This window comes from Acanthopagrus latus, chromosome 7, assembly GCF_904848185.1.
Source record: "Acanthopagrus latus isolate v.2019 chromosome 7, fAcaLat1.1, whole genome shotgun sequence".
Classification (NCBI taxonomy): Eukaryota; Metazoa; Chordata; class Actinopteri; order Spariformes; family Sparidae; genus Acanthopagrus; species Acanthopagrus latus.
In genome coordinates this window covers 28,919,431-28,942,191 of record NC_051045.1, presented here as the reverse complement: position 1 = coordinate 28,942,191, position 22,761 = coordinate 28,919,431, and the positions used below count along the sequence as shown (strand labels likewise).

At 43.9% G+C, this 22,761-nt stretch overlaps 1 protein-coding gene and 1 long non-coding RNA gene across 4 annotated transcripts; both read right to left on the bottom strand.

Annotated features, from left to right (window-relative positions):
• Positions 1 to 1,853: 1,853 nt before the first annotated feature.
• Positions 1,854 to 18,066, bottom strand: LOC119023096 (zinc finger protein 862-like). Of its 3 annotated transcripts, XM_037104760.1 has the most exons (9): positions 17,879 to 18,066; positions 17,723 to 17,749; positions 17,513 to 17,618; positions 9,436 to 9,647; positions 9,112 to 9,304; positions 8,600 to 8,920; positions 7,874 to 8,012; positions 7,555 to 7,778; positions 1,854 to 2,251 (listed from the first exon to the last, which is right to left on the bottom strand). In XM_037104760.1, the coding sequence occupies exons 6-9, from the start codon at positions 8,743 to 8,745 to the stop codon at positions 1,903 to 1,905; spliced, it is 858 nt and encodes a 285-aa protein (XP_036960655.1). In that variant the 5' UTR covers positions 8,746 to 8,920; positions 9,112 to 9,304; positions 9,436 to 9,647; positions 17,513 to 17,618; positions 17,723 to 17,749; positions 17,879 to 18,066; the 3' UTR covers positions 1,854 to 1,902. The 3 variants fall into 3 exon arrangements, with proteins under 3 accessions (XP_036960655.1, XP_036960656.1, XP_036960657.1); XM_037104762.1 differs by lacking the exon at positions 1,854 to 2,251 and adding exons at positions 5,724 to 6,268; positions 6,418 to 6,475 and having other exon boundaries at positions 17,513 to 18,066; XM_037104761.1 differs by lacking the exons at positions 9,112 to 9,304; positions 9,436 to 9,647; positions 17,513 to 17,618; positions 17,723 to 17,749; positions 17,879 to 18,066 and having other exon boundaries at positions 8,100 to 8,741.
• Positions 18,067 to 18,520: 454 nt separating this feature from the next.
• Positions 18,521 to 21,234, bottom strand: LOC119023472. The gene is made up of 4 exons (XR_005076270.1): positions 21,160 to 21,234; positions 20,574 to 20,666; positions 20,293 to 20,468; positions 18,521 to 18,620 (listed from the first exon to the last, which is right to left on the bottom strand). It is a non-coding gene; the product is annotated as an uncharacterized LOC119023472 (long non-coding RNA).
• Positions 21,235 to 22,761: the final 1,527 nt, after the last annotated feature.

The following is a 22,761-nucleotide window of genomic DNA, read 5'->3' as shown; positions in this document are numbered from 1 at the left end:
AGGGAAACTCTGATGACCCTCTCAGCTCGTCTAACTATTCTCTGCAGGGCTTTTTCGTCTGACATACTGCAGCTGGAGTACCATGTCAAGATACAATAAGTTAGAACACTGTAGAAAGTCCTGAGGATGCTGATGGGGAGAGAGGCTTGTTTCAGCATCCTCAGGAAGTACAGTCTCTGCTGGGCCCGTTTTTTGATCCCTGAGGTGTTCTTACTTAGCTTAGGTCCTTTTGAGATCTGCACTCCGAGGAACTTGATATTCTCCGCATCCGGCCCGCTGGCCGCATATTTGCGGCCCCTGAACTATTATTCCCGCACAATGTACTTTAGTTGGGTCGGCACGTGTATAGCGGGACTTGTCTTCATGCCATCATGTTCTCTCCTCTGGTTTGAAAGTCAATAACTTGCTTGAACTTGGGAATAACAGCCTTTAAACTTGTGTGGTTGAAATCTCCTGCCACTACTGCAAAGCTGTCCGGGTGTTTAGTCAGGAGCTCACTGATGACATTATATAGCCCTCCAAGTGCCTTGTTAGCTGGTTGGGGTGAATAAACACAAATGATCCCTCAGTCAAACTCACTTATGGATTACTTTGGGTTTGAATATGTTGGGAAAAAAAATTGACAATGTAAGAATACAACTCAACAAACTAACAAAGGTTTGGTTATTTTTAGTCATTTAATGCAGACTTCTGACATATCATACCTCCAGTGCACCTGGTTTTCAACTACCACACCACAAGTGGTGCAGGTAGGCAGCAACACTTCATCCATCCGCACCATCAACATCGGAGCTCCCCACTGTACTCCCTGTTCACCTATCCATGTGTGGCCACGTCTGATTCTGATCAACAGGGCCCAGTGTGGGCAGCTTCAGAGACCAGAGTCAGTGCATTTACATGACACTCAAGAAAACCGAATAACTAGGTTAGTTTGACTATTATCGGATTTTTAAGATGCATGTATACACCTTAGTCTGACTAAAATCAGACCGGATCGGATTTCTCATAGTTGGATTAAAACACCTATATTATTTAATTGATAGTCGCATTACTCATGCATATACACTTTACATCGGATCGGATCAGATTTTGCGTTCTGTGTAGGCTCAAAACATTTTTCCTGGGGCCATGAGCTGGAAGTAGAAGGACGGCGGCGGCAGCAACTTTCCTCTGACATAACCGCAACCAAGAGCACCATTGTGCATCTAGTTTGTGTAATTATCATGTACGCCCTATATGAAATGTACAAAGATGTAGCTTCTCCTCGCTCTTCGTACGGCATTGTTCTCGAATGCCGAGGCAGCTGGTGACGTAAAGAGGTCAGCCGGAGGTGGCTCTATTACCACTAGTTGAAATGGGTACAGCGCCACCTAGCGTACCGGGGGATGACATGCTTCGGCCAGTACTTCGATTTTCTCACCAGCATGTATACTCAGAGAGCTGCAATTGTCTGACTGAGTAGCATACTTGAACTATGACTGTAATCCAACTAAGCTGTGCATGTAAACGCACTGACTGTCTGCATTACAGGAGACTTTTTATACCTGCACCACAGAAAGCATCCTGACAGGCAGCATCACTATCTGGTTTAGGAGAATCACCAAGAGGGACTGGCTCTGCAGAGGATGTTGCAGTCAGCAAAACACCCCATCAGATGTAAACTCTCAGCACTACAAGACATTTATACCAGGAGGTACAAGAAGAGGGCTGAGAGGATCGTAACTAGTGCTAATCAAGAGATTTTAAAAAATGAGAAATTTATTAATTATGATCTGTAATTAATTGATCTAATTAATCTCTTTTTTAATCTCACCTACAAATTGCTGAGAAAAGCAATCACTACTAGTAGGCTACAGATGACATAGCAGCTATGCTGACCTCATGCTTATTATTTCTTCCTCTTCAGCCAGTCGCTGCCCTTTTCTTTTGCACTTTGTGGTCTGCGAGGATAAACAGTCTCTCACAAGGTACGGCGGTTGCTGGGGAGGCCAGGCACTTGCTTTTCATAGGCTCCTGAGTGAGCATACCACTATTGCAGTGGACAGTTATCAATACTGATGCTTGGCTCTGCACTGTAGCGCTGCAGCTCTCCAGACTCCATTGCATCTTTGTCTGAGTCAGAGACGGACCCCAGCAGGAGAGCGCTCCTCCTCTTCTCCTGAGCTGGTTCATCATCCTCACTGGAGGGCTGGAGAGTAGCTGCTCATCTGGGCTCTGCTGCTTGGAGCATGTTCTCCAGACTTGTCCACGCCTGAATGAATAAATGAATGAATGAGTGAGTGAATGGATGAATGGATGAATGGATGAATGGATGAATGGATGAATGGATGAATGAATGAGTGAGTGAATGGATGAATGAATGAATGAATGAATGAATGGATGGATGAATGAATGAATGAATGAATGAATGAATGAATGAATGAATGAATGAATGAGTGCATGGATGAATGAATAGATGGATAGATGGACAGGTGGATGAATGAATGATACTAAGTGCAGTAGGCCTTTTTTATTTCATTTTTGTTTTATTTTGTGAAGCACTTTGTGTTGCATTTCTTACGTGTGAAAAGTGCTATATAAATAGTCTGATTTGATAAATTGGACTCTTAGAGTCTTTCCCTATTCCCTCTTTTGTCTTGGATGACATTTAAAATCCTTGAAAAGTGGATCCAGTGCTGTGGCCACCTTGAAACATGTCTCGTTGGCAACAGCTTGCCGTGCCTCTGGAAGGCACTCTTGAACTTCCCCTCGTAGGCTGGATCATCATCAGTGATGTCTATGACATGGTCCAGGCGAAAAGCAGGCAGCACTACTGAGCAATAGACGTAGGCCTCACCACCCAGCAGCTCAGTCACATACCTGCACAGATGGATAAGTTTGAAAAATAAACTTAGCTGGATATTTAATTTAAGTGTAACTGACTTCCAACTGAATTGTCCTTAGAAATAACTACTTAATGTTCATTCATTTTTGGATTACATATGTGACAGTAGTTTATTTCATTAAAATGGACAGGTGTTTATTTGGGCTTACCTGCGTGGTTCAAGCAGGACCTCCAGCCTCTGCAGTTTTCCCCAGTCAGCTTCGGTTGGCATGACCAATCTGTGGTTGTTCTGTTGGTCCAACGTAGCCTGGACAGCCTCTCGGTTGCGAGAAACCGCTAATTGGTGCCAACGGTAGCTGACCTAAGGTAGTTAGCTCAGCTAGCCGTGCAGTGAGTCACTTTGCTTGTACACCGCAAACCCACTGCTATCAAGGCAGACTGTGATGGTCGTCTGGAGAATGTGAGCATTGTAAGCGATGTGCTCATATGGAAAGGCTCTCATAGCAGCCAGCATGTTTGCTGTGCTGTCTGTACCAATGATGGATATCTTGTTTTCAATTCCCCAGTCATTTGCCAACTTGAGGAACTGTTCGGAGCATTTATCAGCAGAGTGCCTGGTTTCTGTTTTCATGATGGTCAGTGCAAACGAGTTGAGGTTCCATTCACCATCAATAAAGTGTCCGGTAACCCCCAAATAGCTGTGGTTGCCAGCTGAGGTCCAGTGATCTCCGGTTATAGCAACAAAGTTAGGCGAATCCTCCACCAAAATCTCAAGTTTGTTTTTCTTTTCGCCGTCGTACATATTGCTGATTTTGGTTGTCACTGTAGTCCTGCACGATGGTCACTGGACGCAGTTTGCAACACCTCTGTTAACCCCTCGTCTTCCACTATGTTTATAGGCCTGCAGTTCATCACTATCGACTTGGCAAGAACAGGGTGTTCTCCTTGAGTTTACTTTTGCAAAGAGCTATGGCTCGCTAAATTGCTAACATTTTTGCTGCTAACTTTAGCTGTGGCTGCACTCGCGATTGGGTGCTTTGTGTTGATGTACTAGGCTAAACTTGAGCTGCTTTGGTGGTAAGCAAACTCCTTCTTATGAAGAAGGCACATCACTCTATATTTATCAATGGTGCCGTCGGGGCATTTGTGAAATGTAATTTTCCCATTCATTGGACCGACAACTCTCACATGCTCCTCCATTTTCACATCTCCTCTCCATGACTCACTGCTCCTCACCTTGCCCTCCCAACTACAATGGGAGCCTATCAGCTTATGCTAAACCATCCCAAACACAATCACAGCCAATCAACGTCTACTTCGGGGTGTGACTGACCATTGTTTTCCACCCCCAACAACTCAAGCACAAGAAGCCCAACGCATAAAAACGGGTTTTATAAAAAGACAACTCACATACAGAAACAGTAAAGTTAGAGATTAAAAATTAGATTAACACGATTAAAAACCATAACACACTAAATATGACTGTAATTAATTAATCACAATTAACGCGAAATTTGACACCCCTAATCACAACCACCCAAACAACAAATTCTCTCTGCTGCTGTTATTAGGTAGTACCTCTGCCTGGAGGCCAAGACAGAGAGGATGAGGAGCTGTTGCTTGTCTCAGGCCATTTGGGTCCTGAACCAGTAACTTTACACACACAAAGAACCTACAATACGTACATCACTGTTTGGCTTGTTTTCACTAACGATGTGTTATACCCAGCAGCCAGCAGCCTGGTCAGTGGCACTATAAGCATCTAAATTTGATGTTGCACTGTAGTTACCTTGCGTAACTTCCTCTAGTGCATTAGTAAAAAGAGCGAGACAAGTCTCAGACAGAGGGTGGTCACAGTGGTTGGATGGGGGGTTTCAAGTCCCAAGTGTCTTGATTGATTTGTTATGTTACATTTGTAATTTGTTGTGATGTTGATTTCAATTATATGCTTGTTAAAGATGTTCTGGGGCTATCCTCCTAAGAATTTCACTGTATGTTGGACTGTGTCTCACATTGTCTCACAAACTAGACATTATTCTTATTAGCCATCTTCAAGGGAAATTCAAACTCAGAATTTTAATATTTACAATATTAATGAGGTAATAATACAAACTCAGAAATAAGTATTTTTCCCTTGAGTGAATAAACAAGCTCTTCTCATAGGAAAATAAGGTCCCAGAACACTGTTTGAAGCTAGAAATGTGGCATGGTCCGCCACACACAAAGTAAAACAGTGTCAGTTGTGCTGTCCTTTAAGGTCAGTTTGTTTATTCAGTCTATTCAATGACGAAACCAAAGATAGTTTGATTATTTAGTTTATTTAGCATAACAGTTTCTCATTAAAATGTCTTTCCTCAAAACTACAGAGTGCACCTTTAAATGTTAAGTTTTGCTGTTCAGCTCAACAGTTCATTCCCGACCTTATAACAGCAGCTAATGAAACAATCTCACATTCAACTTACTCACTTAAACTTTAGTTTTTAAATGTATCACAACACAGATGGATGTCTTGGACTCAAGGAAGTCTCGACCACATTGGTTCAAAAGTTGAGCTTGAAGATCATCTGTTGATGAGGACAACGTGACATTCAAAGTGCATAAGTGGAATCTGACTTGAGATTGTTTGATCAAATTATATCTTGCATTTCAGGATTAAGCTCTTCCGCTACCCATGACAAACTTTCCTTCACCCGTTCAGCACATTTTCCAACTTCCACCAAGATTCATGAAACATTTACTTGAAGTTTTTATTTTTGCTCAATTTAGAGTTTGTGAAACATATGGCAAGAAAAGACCAAATCTCTAGTCGAGGATGCAGACTCGCACATGTTGCTACATGCTCTTTGGCCTCTCTGCTGTTAATACACATGTCCAGGAGAGGCCCATTTGCTCCTTTCTTCAAAAAAAGACAACGATGAGGAGGCACTGTTTGTTGTCAGAGTCCCTTGTGGAAGACTGTGACAGTCTGGGGGGGATCCTGCTGACACCTGGGGCACCCCATGGGGGTAACCCTGGGACCCCCTAGACCCCCTGCCTTAATTATTGATGTCTGCAGATGTGCCTGCCTGCATGATATTGGCGTCCACTTGAGAAGCCCCTTGCAGTGCCCCTCTATAAATCACACATTGAACTGAGCCTTCCATGTGTGTATGTATTTTCAAGACTGTGTGTTTGGGCCTGTTTGTGTGTCTATATACGCTTTGTGTGTGTACATACACTCCTTGAGGAGCTCCACTTTGCATTATTGATGGCCCTCAGGGAGGGATGAAAGTGTGAATAGTAGCAGCAGAGGGAGGGGGAGGAGGATGGGGTGTAGGAGGTGGGAGCGGCTGGAGACAGACATCAGAATGCCTGGATGCATTAGGCAGGCCTACTATGCATTGACATCCACATCCAAGGACACTTATTGGTTCCTATAGAATTCATCTCTGACAGGTGAAGACCCTGGTCAGGTCAGAGGAGCAGGGGGTTAAACAGGAGGAGGATGCAGCAGGGCTCTGGGTGTGCACTTATGTGACATCTGTTTGGCAGGTTGTGGAGGAATTGGTGGTGATGGAATAGGGTTAGACTGAAGGAGAAGATACTTTACTTACTTCTAGCTATGATGTGGTCTACCAAAATCACAGCTTCTGAGTAGCCAAAGAGAAGCATCTAAATAAATGAGAAGGAAACATAAATGCAGATTCTTCCAAACATGAATGAATTGTTTGATGTGTAATATAACAATGTGTCACCAGGTCTCAACCCAGCTAAGAGATTTTTAACAGGTATATAGATGTCCTCACATATATATAGGGATGGATATTGTTGGGATTTTATTGATACCAATACTGGTACCAATACTCCTTATTGGTACGATACTTATCGATACTCTTATCAATACTACAACATGTAATTTTGTGTAAAAAAAATAAAATAAATGAAGACTTTACAAGATGTTAAAAGAGTCAACCTTCTTTTTAGTACCACAAGGTAATAATAAAGCTTCAACAGAACAGAAAGTATGCAATTACAAATACTCCTGAACACATAACCAGGACCAGGACCAGATATAAAAATCTGGCAGATGCCGGAGCATGACGCAGCAAGTCAGCTGAATTTAGCACTGAGCAGACAGGAAGTCAGTCACAGAAATAACAATATAACATCCGGTTACATTTCAAAATAAAACACTTCGTGTTGACACCAGCACACAAATCTCTAAAAAGAGACCAACACAAGTTCTTCTAAAATACATACCTATAAATGCGGTCAACAGTGATTATGTGATTATCGCGGAAACTCCTCGGCCTTGTGACGCCAGCTGCCTATCGTACTGCGCCGTGGCGGACTAAAGTTAATGCAACCGGTGGGGGTGACTGGATGGCGGACTGCAGAGCAAAACCGGATCGGAGCCGTAATGCAGCGGACAGTATCCAGTGGAAATTTGGGGTAAGCAACATCACCAAACATGTGGAGTGTGCGCATGGTATGAAGCTATAAGAGTGCAGTGTGTTTGATTGCTGTAACAAAGTACAGTAAGCTGAACGCTTAGCTTTTTCTCTAGGAGCACAGGTGCTCCTAACAGAAAATATTTAGGAGCACTATTAAATTTCTTATTATTAACACTCAAATCACATACACATTTGAGCACTCAAACATATAAACACAGTGCCATCATAAGGCCTACTGCAACCCTCAATTAAACACAGAGAACATCCCTGTCCCACATCTTTCTGTAGTCCGGTCACCTGGCACGCTTGGCTGAGTTTATCCAGCAGTCCACAGCAGGATTTGGATCATAGTCCTCAAATCTTGGCCCCTCCAGGGTGATCCTCATGAGGTCTTTGGTGGTGGAGACCGCATGGCTGCTTCTTTTGGAGCTTTTTATGCGGTTCTGTGCAGAGAAGCCCCTCTCGCACTGGGCAGCTGAAATGGGCAGCACCAGCATCAGCTGCACCAACTCCAGTATGTTCTAGGGGGATCAAGATAGGCCTTACTTATCTCATCTACAACCACCAATAATAGGAGGGCACTGCAGCATACAAACACTCAGCAGTGTTTGCTTACCTTGTAATCCTCCCTGTATGGCTCCTTGGTCAGCATGGTCTCCCACAAGCCACTGTAGGACTTGTCCTTGAAGTTTTGACTGACCAAGATCTTCAGTCCCTGCCACTTGTCCAGAACAGCCGCCAGGTAACACCCTGATCTGCAGAGATTTAACAGATGTAGTTAGCAAATACCCAAACATCATTGTTTGCATCACATGGCACAGCAGTGCAAAATACATTCTTACCTCTCATGAGGCTCTCTGAAATGCCTCATCAAGTCTGCCACACCATCATCACCAAAGGTCAGAAAGCTGCCCTGGTCATCTGGCTATGTGTCATGGTTGAAGACTCTGAGGACCTGCACTGGGGTCTTGACTTCAGCCTCATCATTCAGGAGCCCACCAAATCTGCACTCATCATCATCTCCATGCTGAACAAGCATGGACTGGATCTTCTCCAGCATACCTCATGACTTTGCCCTAGACTTAAGTCCTTCTAGTCTGGTCATTTCTCTGCAGGGTCAGGCTGAGTGAAGACAGCTCCTCGAACATGTCAAAGAGAAAATGGCAGAATACACAAAAAAGTGCACTCTCCATTCCTCTCCTTACCTATGTAGTAGTGAGTAGATCAATACAAAACAAGTGTTGTATTCCTAGCCACCCCACCACCTGCCAGTCATTCAAGTCTAAAATGTCATTTGACTTAAACCTATTTTTTTTAGCTTCATGTATTGTGTAAAACTGACCTTCTTTGCCGGTCCTTGAACCTCCACTGAACCTTCAACATCCAGGTGCTCCATGTGCTGCAGAACAATGGAGTACTAGCCATGGTCTGTGACGAGGTCCTTGTCCGCTCCATGTCGCAGGAACACTTTGAGGGCCCTGTGGACATGGGGGTTCCAGCATGTTCCCTGCAGACAACCACAACCAAGCTCTTGCCCTAGTTGATGGAGCTCTCTCTTGGACTTTCCACTGAAGTGGTAGGTCTTCCACACGAGATGCAGAAGATCATACACCTGGCACACCATTGGTTCTTTCTTCTGAGAGTCAGGATTGCCAGTTCTAGTCTGTGAAAGCCAAAATATAGTAAAAAAAAAACTATCCACCTTCTTCTTCTTCTCCTCTCTGTTACACAAGTAGTTGGTGTGTCTGTCTGCCTGTTTGTCTTACGGACAAATAATTTTGTGTGTGTGCACACGCATGTGACAAATGTGCATCTATGTCTGCTACCACATAACCAATTTTTTCAGTTACAAACCTATGTGGCATGCAGTGGATAGCGATAATATACTCCCCTGCCTCTCTTTGCAGGAGAGCAATCACTCCTCCACAGTGGCCCATATTCACTGAGGCACCATCTGCCCCGAAGCTGATCTGCTTTTTCATCCATGACCCTCCATTGTCCTCTGGGCAAACTGCATTGAATGCAGCCTTGGTTGCATCCAGAACACCTTGAAGGACAACACAAAAACAATAAGACTTTTGTAGCCTTAAAACAAACAAGCAAGTGACTCAATTATGTATTAATGAAACTATACAAAAATGAAGGTTACTATCTAGCTGCTAGAGAGAGACCACCTACCAATGGCATGGGAGTGCCCAAGGGTCTGTTGTCCAATGAGGAGAGTGACTGGCTTCCCACCCTCCACCAAGCGCATGTAGACAATCTCGCACTCGGTGTTTGATATGTCAGTGTCTCCATCGATGAGAACTGCAAGGTGCTTTGCTGTTCTCAGCTTAGCAGCGAGGATCTCTTACAAGAGATCGGCAACTTGCCCAATCATTTCCGCACCCCTGTATGAATGAGAACACTGTAAAGTGCTTATAGTTTATAGTTTGTAGTTTTATTAGATCCCCATAAGCAGTGTTGCAGAATGGCCGCTTATCTCCCTGGGACTGGGGTCAACAAATATTAATATAACATACATAGCCTGGCATACTATATGCCGTACACACATGTACTAAGCTACACATACAGTCACATAACATGACTGACTAGGGCTGGGCAATAAAATGATAACGATCTCTCAATAGACAGGTGATCAATATCAATAGAAAATACATTCGATAGAACGTTCGACAGTTACACTGAGCTCCATTAGAAAAAAAACAGGAAGAATACCCACAGAACCACAAGGCATTCTGGGGGATGTAGGCAGAGGAAGGGCTTTAGCCTCTCTCCCCAGCCAGCTACATTCATATCTACACATAAACCGATTCTGGCAAGCATGCAAACATTAGCTCCGCTAGCGTAGACAAGCTAACTTTACAAATGGCTCTTCCTCCTTGGCGATGAAGTAGTTGATGTTCATTTTGATCTTGAGCTGCCCCCTTATCTCCACCTTGGAAATCATCACCCGCCAGGGCTGCGGTCACTGTCGAGGCTGGTTTGTTCTGTTTGTTATGTAACTGTCTATGCAGGCAATGTGCCGCTTGGAGTGGTTGTGTTTTGTGAGGCTGTCTTTTTTTAAATGGGGGTTTCCAGTTACAAACGCTGAATTACCTGCCTGCTTCTGCCCTTTGCAATATTTACAGAACATGGGGTTGTTCTCAAACTCTAGCCAAGGGAAGAGTTTGATACAATCTGATTTAAACTCGACTAGTGACTGGAAGATTGCTGGTTCAAATCCCGGCTCCAGGCAAGGCTGAGCTGCATGTCGAAGTGTCCTTGAGCGAGATACTGAACCCCACATTGCTCATCAGAGAGGCCCTGCGATGAGCTGACAGTGACATGACTCGATTTTCTTTATTTTTCACTGTCAGTCAACTTTCCTGCTATGCTTGAGTATCTGACTGCTAACACTGCATGAACTACGTCGGTGACTGCCAGCTTGTGCTTCTGACATGTCATCACGTGTCATCATGAGAGTTTTGTGTTTTGGAGGCGTGTGAAAAATGAAAGAAGCTGTAGGCTATGACTTGTCGATTTGTATACAGATGTGCGAAAATTTTACTTTGATCCACTTTGTATGGATTTATTTTAGGAGCAAAATGCTAATGAAAGGGTTGAAATCCGTACTCGCACGTGTGTGCCCTTTTTATTTTTTCTACTCGCACAATCTATTTTTAGGCGCATATGCAAGTAAAATGCTCGCACTGTACAACCCTGAAGAGCTCATCAAAAGCAGCCAAGGATGTCTGTGCCTTGCAAGGGATGGTCTTGTGATCAGTGACATAGTATCATTGGATGCTGCTCTTCTCATGAACACACAGGAGGAAGGGTTGTCCCAGCTCCACACCAGCAAGGAAGGTTCTATGTCATCCTTACTGACCGCCAGAGTTGGTGCTTCAGCACTGAATGTCTCTATCTCGCGCATGTGCGTGTTGAGTGTTTATACCAACAAAGTCAGCTGTGACCCCTGATGATACCGGCTAGCCTATATCTTCTGGTGACATCAGAGGTTCTGTTCCTTTTCATCTCCTCGCTTTGCAGGTAGATGCATGTCAGTGAGCTCTAGCTGGTCTAAACGTGTACTTCACTGCTGCTTTGTCGCTGGTAGCCTTGCGACAACCTTGTCAGAGCTGCAAGCTGCTTGCCCTCCAAGGGCTGCGACATGCTGAGACGGGAGGCTTGTTGTGGTTTGCCGTGGACACCCCTTCGGATCACCATCAGTTCGTCTCTATAACTGGCTGAGTACCAGACATAGTGATATATTTGCTTTGAGTATCTCTTTCTTTTGCTAAATAAGTTTGGTGAAGGTGTTGTACTCGCTCCCTCTCCCGACATTTGTGCTTTTAGTTACAGGCACTAGCGGTTAGCATTGCCTGCTTGGAAATCATCACCCGCCAGGGCTGCGGTCACTGTCGAGGCTGGTTTGTTCTGTTTGTTATGTAACTGTCTATGCAGGCAATGTGCCGCTTGGAGTGGTTGTGTTTTGTGAGGCTGTCTTTTTTTAAATGGGGGTTTCCAGTTACAAACGCTGAATTACCTGCCTGCTTCTGCCCTTTGCAATATTTACAGAACATGGGGTTGTTCTCAAACTCTAGCCAAGGGAAGAGTTTGATACAATCTGATTTAAACTCGACTAGTGACTGGAAGATTGCTGGTTCAAATCCCGGCTCCAGGCAAGGCTGAGCTGCATGTCGAAGTGTCCTTGAGCGAGATACTGAACCCCACATTGCTCATCAGAGAGGCCCTGCGATGAGCTGACAGTGACATGACTCGATTTTCTTTATTTTTCACTGTCAGTCAACTTTCCTGCTATGCTTGAGTATCTGACTGCTAACACTGCATGAACTACGTCGGTGACTGCCAGCTTGTGCTTCTGACATGTCATCACGTGTCATCATGAGAGTTTTGTGTTTTGGAGGCGTGTGAAAAATGAAAGAAGCTGTAGGCTATGACTTGTTGATTTGTATACAGATGTGCGAAAATTTTACTTTGATCCACTTTGTATGGATTTATTTTAGGAGCAAAATGCTAATGAAAGGGTTGAAATCCGTACTCGCACGTGTGTGCCCTTTTTATTTTTTCTACTCGCACAATCTATTTTTAGGCGCATATGCAAGTAAAATGCTCGCACTGTACAACCCTGAAGAGCTCATCAAAAGCAGCCAAGGATGTCTGTGCCTTGCAAGGGATGGACTTGTGATCAGTGGCATAGTATCATTGGATGCTGCTCTTCTCATGAACACACAGGAGGAAGGGTTGTCCCAGCTCCACACCAGCAAGGAAGGTTCTATGTCATCCTTACTGACCGCCAGAGTTGGTGCTTCAGCACTGAATGTCTCTATCTCGCGCATGTGCGTGTTGAGTGTTTATACCAACAAAGTCAGCTGTGACCCCTGATGATACCGGCTAGCCTATATCTTCTGGTGACATCAGAGGTTCTGTTCCTTTTCATCTCCTCGCTTTGCAGGTAGATGCATGTCAGTGAGCTCTAGCTGGTCTAAACGTGTACTTCACTGCTGCTTTGTCGCTGGTAGCCTTGCGACAACCTTGTCAGAGCTGCAAGCTGCTTGCCCTCCAAGGGCTGCGACATGCTGAGACGAGAGGTTTGTTGTGGTTTGCCGTGGACACCCCTTCGGATCACCATCGGTTCATCTCTATAACTGGCTGAGTACCAGACATAGTGATATGTTTCCTTTGAGTATTTCTTTCTTTTGCTAAATACGTTTGGTGAAGGTGTTGTACTCGCTCCCTCTCCCGACATTTGTGCTTTTAGTTACAGGCACTAGCGGTTAGCATTGCCTGCTTGACCTAGTGTCTGTGTAATTGGTACACAGTTGGTTGTGCCCATTTTCCATTACAGTTTTATGTGTTGGTGAAGCCAGTGTACTCGCTCCCTCTCCCGATTAGTGGCTAGTGTTGTCCGCTTCACCTATTGTCTGCGCAATCGGTACACTGTTGGTTGTATCCATTTTCCGTTGTAGTTTTATATGTCGGTGAAGGCAGTGTACTCGCTCCCTCTCCCAACATCTGTACTACTGTTATATCTGTGAGTAATTTGTACAACTTGTACCCGCCTTTTGTTGCAGTTTTCCTGTGTTGGTGAAGGCAGCATAGGCGGGTGCTGTTGCCCTTGTAGTTAGCAGACGTGTTATCCACTAAGGCTAACCGTGTTTGTTGTGCGACACCTGTTGGTGAAGGCAGTGTGTTCGTTCCATCTCCCAAGTCTTTATTTTTTTACACAAAATTACATGTTGTAGTATCAATAAGAGTATTGATAAGTATCGGTACCGATAAGAAGTATTGGTATCAGTATCGGTATCAATAAAATCCTAACAATATCCATCCCTGGATGTTCTGCAGGCTCAGTTGGCTCCCGCCAGTGGTCCAGCCCCTGCCACCTTTACTATGCCTCCGTCAGATGAATGCCTGAGGGATTTGCACTCATGCTGGAGAGATACTAGAGCCCTCTCTCATGCAACATCAGATGGCCGGACCCTGGCAGCCATGCAGGATGCAGCCAAATTCGGCTTGGCCCACATGCGAGCGGTTGAGCGGGCTATAGCGGCTTTCATTGTTTCGTCTGATGAAGCTCTGAGTCTGGATGCCAGGTGTCCGCGCCCCCAGTCCCCAGCCCCCATGACCTGCTTTCTAAGGAATCTGGTGAGATTTTTGTGTAGGCTGCTGTACAGGCGCTTGAGTGCACAGTCCAGGCCAGGCGGACTCGACAGCAGCTCTCTGGGCTTCACAGGACTATGCCTCCTCCCAGCAGGCCTGGGGGTGCTCCAGCTCCCCCTAGGCACCGCTCTCAGCCATAGACTCTCCACAGTGGCTACCTTAGGTCTCAGCAACCGGTTCAACAGCTGGCTCAACAAGGTCTTCAGGGCTTTCGAGCCCCTGAACTGCTGACCTTTGATGCTGCCCGTCGTCCCAGGGCCTCTAGAGGCCAGGGGACCAGGCACTGAGAGCCCGGGGCCATTTGTCGGCTGTTTTTTCCAGCAGCAGCTCAGCTACTGGGCTGACTCCACCAAGGACCCTTAGGTGATTTCCACCTTGACCCATGGGTACAAACTTCAGTTCCGATGCCGGACCCCAGCCTTTGGCCAGATCAAGATGACCATCATACGTGACCTGGCAAAAGCCCATGCCCTCAACCAGGAGTTGTCCACCCTCCCGGACAAGGGTGCCATATTCTATTCTATTCGGAACCGGGCTGCAGACTTTCTATCACATTGCAAGCCCCCCACCGGGGGAGTTTCATCCAGAGGTGGTGCTCAATATGTGGGATGTCTTCGGCAGGGCAGAGGCGGATCTCTTTGCCATAGAGGAGTCGACCCATTGCCCCCTCTGGTTCTTCTTGACAGAGGAGGCCAGCCAGCCCTCTGGGCCAGGATGCTCTCGCCCACAATTGGCCAGACGGTCTTCTCTACACCTTTCCACTGATCCCAGGGTTTCCGCCACATGCAATTGACTGCGGCACACTGCAACAGCAAGATAAAAGCCGCCACACCTTAAAAATTCAGTGTTTCCCATACATTGATTAATATTTCTGCCTTTCCAACGTACACCAACGTTTCAATCAGTCTCTTTTGTTTTCTTTACTTTTAATGACTTTAGTAATGCTAATTCAGGGCTGTATTAGTGAAAAAAATAATAATATGAAGCTGTTTTCGGACCTGGAGCAGTGAGCTTCAGGTGCTTGGAGGCTCCTCCCCTCGCACACACACACACACACACACACACACACAGTGATAGATGGTGGGTCTGTGTGTCGCTCCGAAGCAGCCATGAATTAGTTACAAAATGACAAAAAAGTTGCCTATGACTGTACGGTGAGTTGAAGTTCACAAAAAAAATCTGATTTCATGTAAAACTGTTGGCATAAATAAATCCAGTGTTAGAGAAAGGAAATATTTTACTGTCATCTTCCACCGCAGTCCTTGACGTTAACTAGCATGTTGGATATTAGCTTGATATTTAGCCAGAGGATTAAAATGGTCTCTTATATCCTTATAGTCCTGCACGGGTCTTATTTTGCTAACCCGCACCCGCCCGAACCTGCCATACTTTGAACCGCAGCCGACCCATTTTCCAACAGTAGCACAAATTACATTCCGTACCAGAGCCGACCCGCTATAAATTCATACCGACGCCCAAAGGAAAATTGGACGGTCGCAATTTTTAAAAATAAAAGTAAGTAAGCGTGGGCAATGGGAGTTCTGGGAGGGCACAAGCACGCATAAATGAGCTCATATGAAATATAAATGCTTGTCATTTGTGTCACTAATAATGAGAAGTGAAGCCTTGAAAATAAATGGCAATCGTAAAACATGACCTGCCTCTCCAGGCGTCCGATCCGATCTGCATCTGTGTCCGACACAGTACATTATTTTTCACCCCTGCAGGACTCTGACTTAGATAACTCCTAAGTTAAGGGGAGTTCATGATGGCTGTGTGAGAGCATTATAACCAGAGAAAAAAAAATGAAATTCCCTAAGTAGCCCATGACATAAGTATAACTAATACAGTATGATGACCAAAACGACCCCCCTGCCACAGTATCAGAAAATACTGGAGGAAACACTGGATCCCTCTGATTCCTCAAATACTGCAGAGGGTCCTCCAACAGGGCCACAGGATGCTATTGGTAGCCCCCTTTTGGCCAGGGAGGACTTGGTTTCAGGCTCTGCTGCGGCTCACTGTGGCGTCTCCCCGACAGGATGGATCACTTGTCTAAGTTAGGGGGCCAGATCTGGCATCCCGACCCTCATCACCTGCAGCTCTGGGTTTGGCCACTCTGCTGCTGACAGAGTGATCAGACACTGTCCAACATACCATACTGAATGCTAGGGTGCCTTCTACCTGGTTGCAGTATGAGAACTGGTGGCAGCTGTTTTCAGTCTGGTTTTCGGACAGGAGTGAGGACCCTGTGCACTGTACAGTTCCAAAAATTCTGGAGTTCCTATGGTCACTCCTGAATGGCGGACGGTCCCCTGCTACTCTGAGGGTGTACGATTGGCATGCTCGACATGCTCAAGTTGATGACAACACCATGGGGTGCCACAGACTTGTGTCCCTTTTTCTTAAGGGAGCCTTGAGGTTACGACCCCCAAAGGCACAGAGAATTCCAGCATGGGACCTGCCCCTGGTGCTGGATGGTGTCTGCCTCCTTTTGAGCCCCTGGTGCAGAGTTGAAGTGGGTGTCGGCTAAGACTGCTTTTCTCCTTGCCATCACTTCAGCAAAGCGTGTTGTGGAGCTACACGCTCTCTCTGTGAGTGACTCATGTCTGAGGTGGAACTCGGATGGCTCATGGGTCACTACGTCAATACGGCTTTCCTTCCTAAGTTTCTGTCATCGTCGAACCTTAACCGACCTATCCACCTGGCACAGTTTATCCCCCCCGCAGGGGAGGAAGGGTTAGGACTGCTGTGCTCTGTGCAGGCTCTAAGAGTATATAACTTTGACCACAAGCATGAAATGGACAGAACAGCTGTTCCTCTGCTATGGTGGTCCTAAGAAAGGCTGTGCTCTCTCCAAACAGCGACTGTCGCATTGGATTGTTGATGTCATCACCCAGGTGTATAAACACAGTGGTCACCCCCTGCCATTCGGGGTGACGTGCCACTCTACTAGGGTGGTCCCTACATCATGGGTGGCTCTGCATAGTGTGCCCCTGGGGGACATCTGCAGCATCGTGGACAACACTGACTACCTTCTCCAGATTCTATCGGGTGAATGTGGCCACTCCCCACCCACTGGGTGTGGCCCTGTTGCCCACCTCTACTGCTTCCTCTCATTGAGTTATGTATTGGCATTCCTCATGACTTGATTGTTATGGGTCATCCAGTGTTGAAGCACTCTGGCGGTCAGTAAGGATGAAATAGAACTAAAGTTACGCATGTAACAACGGCTCTATGAATCCTGGATGACCTCTGATGTCACTGGAAGATATAGGCTAGCCGGTATCATCAGGGGTCACAGGTAACTTTGTTGGTATAAACACTCGACCTGTGCGTGCGCGAGATGGAGACATTCAGTGCTGAAGCACCGCCTCTGGCGGTCATCCAGGATTCATAGAACCGTAGTTACATACGTAGCTTTCGTTTCAACACTGGCTCCCATCTTTAAAAAAATGTAAAGAAGAATCATGAAAATCATGAAATGTAGCGCTGCTACATTCAAATGACTAAGTAAGCCAATAACGAATGTGCTTCAACACAAGAGCCAGATCATCAGAATAACTGCATAGGCACACTTCTATTTGCATACCTGTATATATCTCACAACATGGTCAACAGCTTGACAAGAGCTGATTTTAGCACTCTTTTTGTGGCCTTTGGAGGTGGTAGGAAGCAGGTGAACCAAGAGTAGGTCACTGTCCCACCCGAGGGGAAAAACAGGAGAAATATCAGGCACATTCACATCACAAGTAATTGAGATATTTTAAAGAGAAGAATGAGCCAAGCTAACTAGACCCACCTGGGTCATGCTCCACAGACAAGAGGTCTTCAATGTGCACATTAGAAGTCAGTTTTGCTCAATTTACAGAAGAACACACATTTTCATACTTATGCAGCTTAAAAGTGTATACCATGAGTGACAGTTCACTTAATAAAAATAAGCTGTGTTTCTTACCAAGCCAGTGATGTCGAGGAATTGTGGGAAGACATCAAAGACTGTCAAAGAGCACTACTGATCTTGAACCAGTTTTTGACAGTACTGAAATGTGGCCCTCATCTTCTCTTTGATTGCTGATTCATCAGTTGAATGTTTCAAAAAGGATATTGCTTCATGACAGTGCTCACCAAGCAGCTGCTTATCAATGCAGAGAACCTCCCTCTTTCTTTTTGGACTATCTTGATAGGTTGTGCTGGTGGAGGATCTCCAACGCAACGCTGCAGCTCAGTCCCGGAGCTGCAGCGCAACACTGTAGCTCCGGGACTGAGCTGCAGTGTTGCGCTGAACCTTCTTTATCCTCCAGGCCAAGTAGCCAGATCCACTCTGTGGGTCATCGAAGTGTTTCTCTAATATTAAAAATAAATAAAAAATAAATTGTAGAGTAAGTTTAAAATATATTACTACTCTATAAATTGACATACAAGCTTTTCATTTACAAACATCAATATCCATTGTCTGAGAGATGATGCCCAAAGCATATTTAGTTTGCACAGAAACAGGTTGGCTCCTCCTGAAAGATAAACATGACATTACTACTACAGTTCCTTCAGTGAAGTCTTACCCATGAATTTCAACCATGTCAGCCACATGAATGTTTACCAACTGTCTCCTTGTTCCATCCATCAATATTGTCATTTTATCATATTCATCCAAAATAATCTGTCCAACCTTGTTTAGCCTGGAGAGCATCTCTCACCATCTAAAAGATAAAGAATCAGAAAGTTTTAACTCGAGAATTGAAACAATCAAAATGAATTTGCTACCGAGACTCCTCTATTTATTTCACTCTTTACCAGTGGAGGTCCCTCAAACCCAGTTTGTGACCTGGAACAGAGTGATATCACGGTTTATCTGGGCAGGTAAAAAACCTAGAATTAGATTCGAAACTCTCCAGTTGCCAAAAGATAGGGGGGGAATGGGTCTACCAAGTCTGAAAGAATACTACTTTGCAGCCCAGCTGAGATATCTACTCTGTTGGTGTAAACCAGGCTACACTGCAAAGTGGAAAGAAATTGAGAAAGAGTTTGGAGGATACCCAATCCAGAGTTTGATTGGAGATAAAGAAGCATACAATACAATTAAAAATAAAATTGATTCAATTACATTGTTCACTCTGGAATTATGGTATAAAATTATTAAAACATATGGGATGAATAGGGACATACATTTATTAAAGTGGGTTTCATCTGACAGCAACTTCAAGCCTGCCAGATACGACAAGGGATTCAAACAATGGGAAATTAAGGGAATTACAGCTTGGTGCACATTAGAGAAAGATGGGGGGCTGGAGAGTTTTCAGAACATTAGAGTCAAATATGATCTGAGTAAGCATGAATTCTTTAGGTACATACAACTAAGAGATTACTACAGGAAAGAAATCAGGATGGACCCCTCCACGGAAGTGAATGGTGTGATACAAACAATAATTAGCATTTATAAGGACACCAAAATTAAAATGATATCAGCACTGTACCAAAAATTGACATTAAACAAGAATACAACTAACTATATAAAAGAAAAGTGGGAGTCAGAGTTAAATATAGAAATTTCGGACAAAGATTTGTTAAATATGTGGAAAATGCATCAAACAACCACCAATTCGCGGACGTGGAGGGAGTTCTCTTGGAAAAATTTGGTCAGATTCTTCATCACGCCCAAGGTCAAGAGTAATTATTTGAGTGTGAATCTACCATGCTGGAGAGAATATGGAGCATTAAGTTCAGACCATTCACATGTATTTTGGAATTGTGATAAGGTACAACTGTTTTGGAAGATGGTTCATAAAATCTTGCAAGAGGTGTTGAGATATAAGATTCCTTTGTGTTGTGAGGTACTCTATCTGTATAATTTCACCGAAGAAAATGTCCATGCAGGGGATAGATATCTGGTAAAAATACTGTTAATAGCTGGTAAAAAAAAAAGCTATCACAAGAAAATGGGGTAGAGTGGACCTTCCAACCCAGGAAAACTGGATGGAGATAATAGAAGAAATCTATGTGATGGAAAAATTAACACATCGCCTAAGATTACAAGAAACACAACTGGAGGACAAATGGCTGAAATGGACATTTTTCAGGACCAGGATCAGCGACAAAGACTATTGAACGAACATTAGCTACAGAGGACGAAATTGAGAAAACCATTGAATGAACAGGAAGAAATGCAACTCCTTACGGGACTGTCTTGTGCATTTGCTTTCTTTTGCTTTTTAGTGTGGCTTTGTCTGTTCTCTGTTTTGTGGGATGAGAGGTACCTATGTGTGTGCAAAATTTGAAAAATCAATAAAAATTAAAGTGAAAAAAAAAAAAATCAGAAAGTTAGCAATTATATCCATCATCATCATCATTTCATTTGTTACAAAAGCTGCACACCTCTTTTGCCGACTGCCGTTCAGCATGGCTTCTCTTCCCTCCGTTTGTCTGAACAATCACTGTTGCATCTGATGAATCAGAGGATACTAGCAAGGAGTCTTCTGACACTGACTCAGATGAGTTGTCTGACATGGGTGACTCCAACAAAGCAAATGATAGATCATGTTGAAGCGCAACTGTAAACAGTTTTAAAAATGTATACACAAAGTGAAAAAATAATTAGTTCTCCACAATACTCATTACTGACGATCCACTCCTTCCTTAAAAAGGCTGAGTCTTACCTGTTGACTTCTCAGTTGTCACCCTAACAGTAAGGTTCCCTGCTTGCAAAAGCTCCTCAAACACATCTGCATCGACTTCTGTCCCTGAATCATCTGTCAAGTGCAGAAAAGAGCCCAAGTTACTACTTGCATGCAACAGGGGTGGGGTTCCAGTATGGTGCCTAGCCTCCCATCTGAGGACGCCCAGGCCACACTGAAAATCAAACAAAAAGGGGCACTTTCTAAAACAAAGAAAACAAAAGTTAACAAAAAAAAAAAACCACAACAACCCAATTGATAAACAATGACAACACACACAAAGATAACAAAACTATTCAAATTAAGCAAATTTAATAACTCTGGACCCAGAGAACTAGTCAAAACCATACAAAATGAGCAAAATAAGCAGATAAGACCAAAACAGATGGAAAAAAAAGCTGGCCCAAAAGGAAATTAGGGATAAGAAAAGGCAAACAACAAAAACAAAAACAAAGCACAAACAGAACAAAGCAGAACAGCAGCACATGACCTAGAACACAAAGACACACGGTTAGTGGGGGGGATATCTTTAAACCAACAGGAAAACAAACATGGAGGCCTTACTCACCACCTTCAGCAAGTAACCATCACCAGGGATCAGCAAGAGGCTGAACTGAGCCAGCTAAGGTCTTTTATACAGCACCTGGGCAGGGGGAGGAGCTAAAGTAGGAGTTTTGCTGACTACTAGGGTTGCATTCAAAACACCTCACTGAGGTTCACTACACTATCACGACAGCTAACTAGTTCTCCTGCTAACAAAACCGACACTTATCCGTAAACACAGCGATACATGATCAAGTCATCTCTGTTTGGCAAAAATGACGTCACCTGAAGGCATAAACATGACAGCGACATTGTTGTTTATGGGCATAGATAGATACACACGCACCGTGTAACTTTAAAATTACAAAAACTCACTTGCATTTATGCAATATGTAACGCCTTGCGCACGTGCTACATCACTTTAGCTAGCTTTGACCCCTCACAAAAAATGTACAGTTGTACTTATATACCGTGTTATCCAAACGTGTATACTTATGTTAAGCAAATTATGTATATTCATCAACACTCTTGTGCAAAAGGAACATTAATGCACCCATCAAAACATAGCATACAGCTAACCTTAACATGGGACAACACAACACAACACAATCACAGTCTATGGTCACGATGCAGATAGGACTCTGTGAGACTTATCGACATATATTATATACTACTGCATGGAAAGTATTATTAAATAGACATGCTGCATTTCATTTACTTAAACAAAGATACTCTGTTGAGTGGAATGAAGTGAAAAGAAAGTAGCTATCAGCTGTCCCTGCTGGATTGGCCCCATGCTCTTTAAGCAAACACGTCACAGATACGTTGGAATTCTGGGAGCAACTCTGTAAAGTGTTGATTTTAAAATCAAGTGTTAAGTGTTGATTTTAAAATCAAGAAAATTAACTTGTTAAATGTCATTTATGTACTGTAGTGATTAAAACACATTTATTAAAATGAAACACAACTAGTGGGAAAAAAGTATTTTATTTTATTTTATTTTATTTTATTTTATTTTATTTATTTATTTATTTTTTGTTTTTTGAAACGTTCTCTTTATTAAGTTTTCAATTCTTTTTTCCACAGTAAACAACAAACAATGAAGCATAAAACAGAGAAAAAAACAAAAACAAAACAAAACAAAAAAAAAACAAAATCATATGGAACAGACAGGTTGACAAGGTTTACATAGAGCATACATTAGAGCAAATGGGGTTGTCATTCACACAGACAGTGAGTTACACGTTAGAGAATATAAAGTCCACTTTTCCCAGTACTTGGTAAACTGATCAACCTGCAATCTTAGAACAAAGGTCAGCTTTTCCATGCACTGTATTTCGTTGACAGTGGTAATCCAGTCATTCCTTGATGGCACATTTGTCTGCAGCCACTTCTGTGTAATGGCCTTTTTGCTTGCAGCCAAAAGTACTTTGTAAAGATAGTTGTCCTGAGCCATAAGTCCATCTGGGAATTTACCCAGGTAGAACGTGATGAAAGAAAGATCAGCTTTTAAACCAAAGATTGACTGAATTTCTTCAACAAGCTCTCGCCAATATGGTTGGATAAGTGGGCAAGCCCAGAATATATGAAAGTGAGCGGCCATTGTCTGGCCACATTGTCTCCAGCA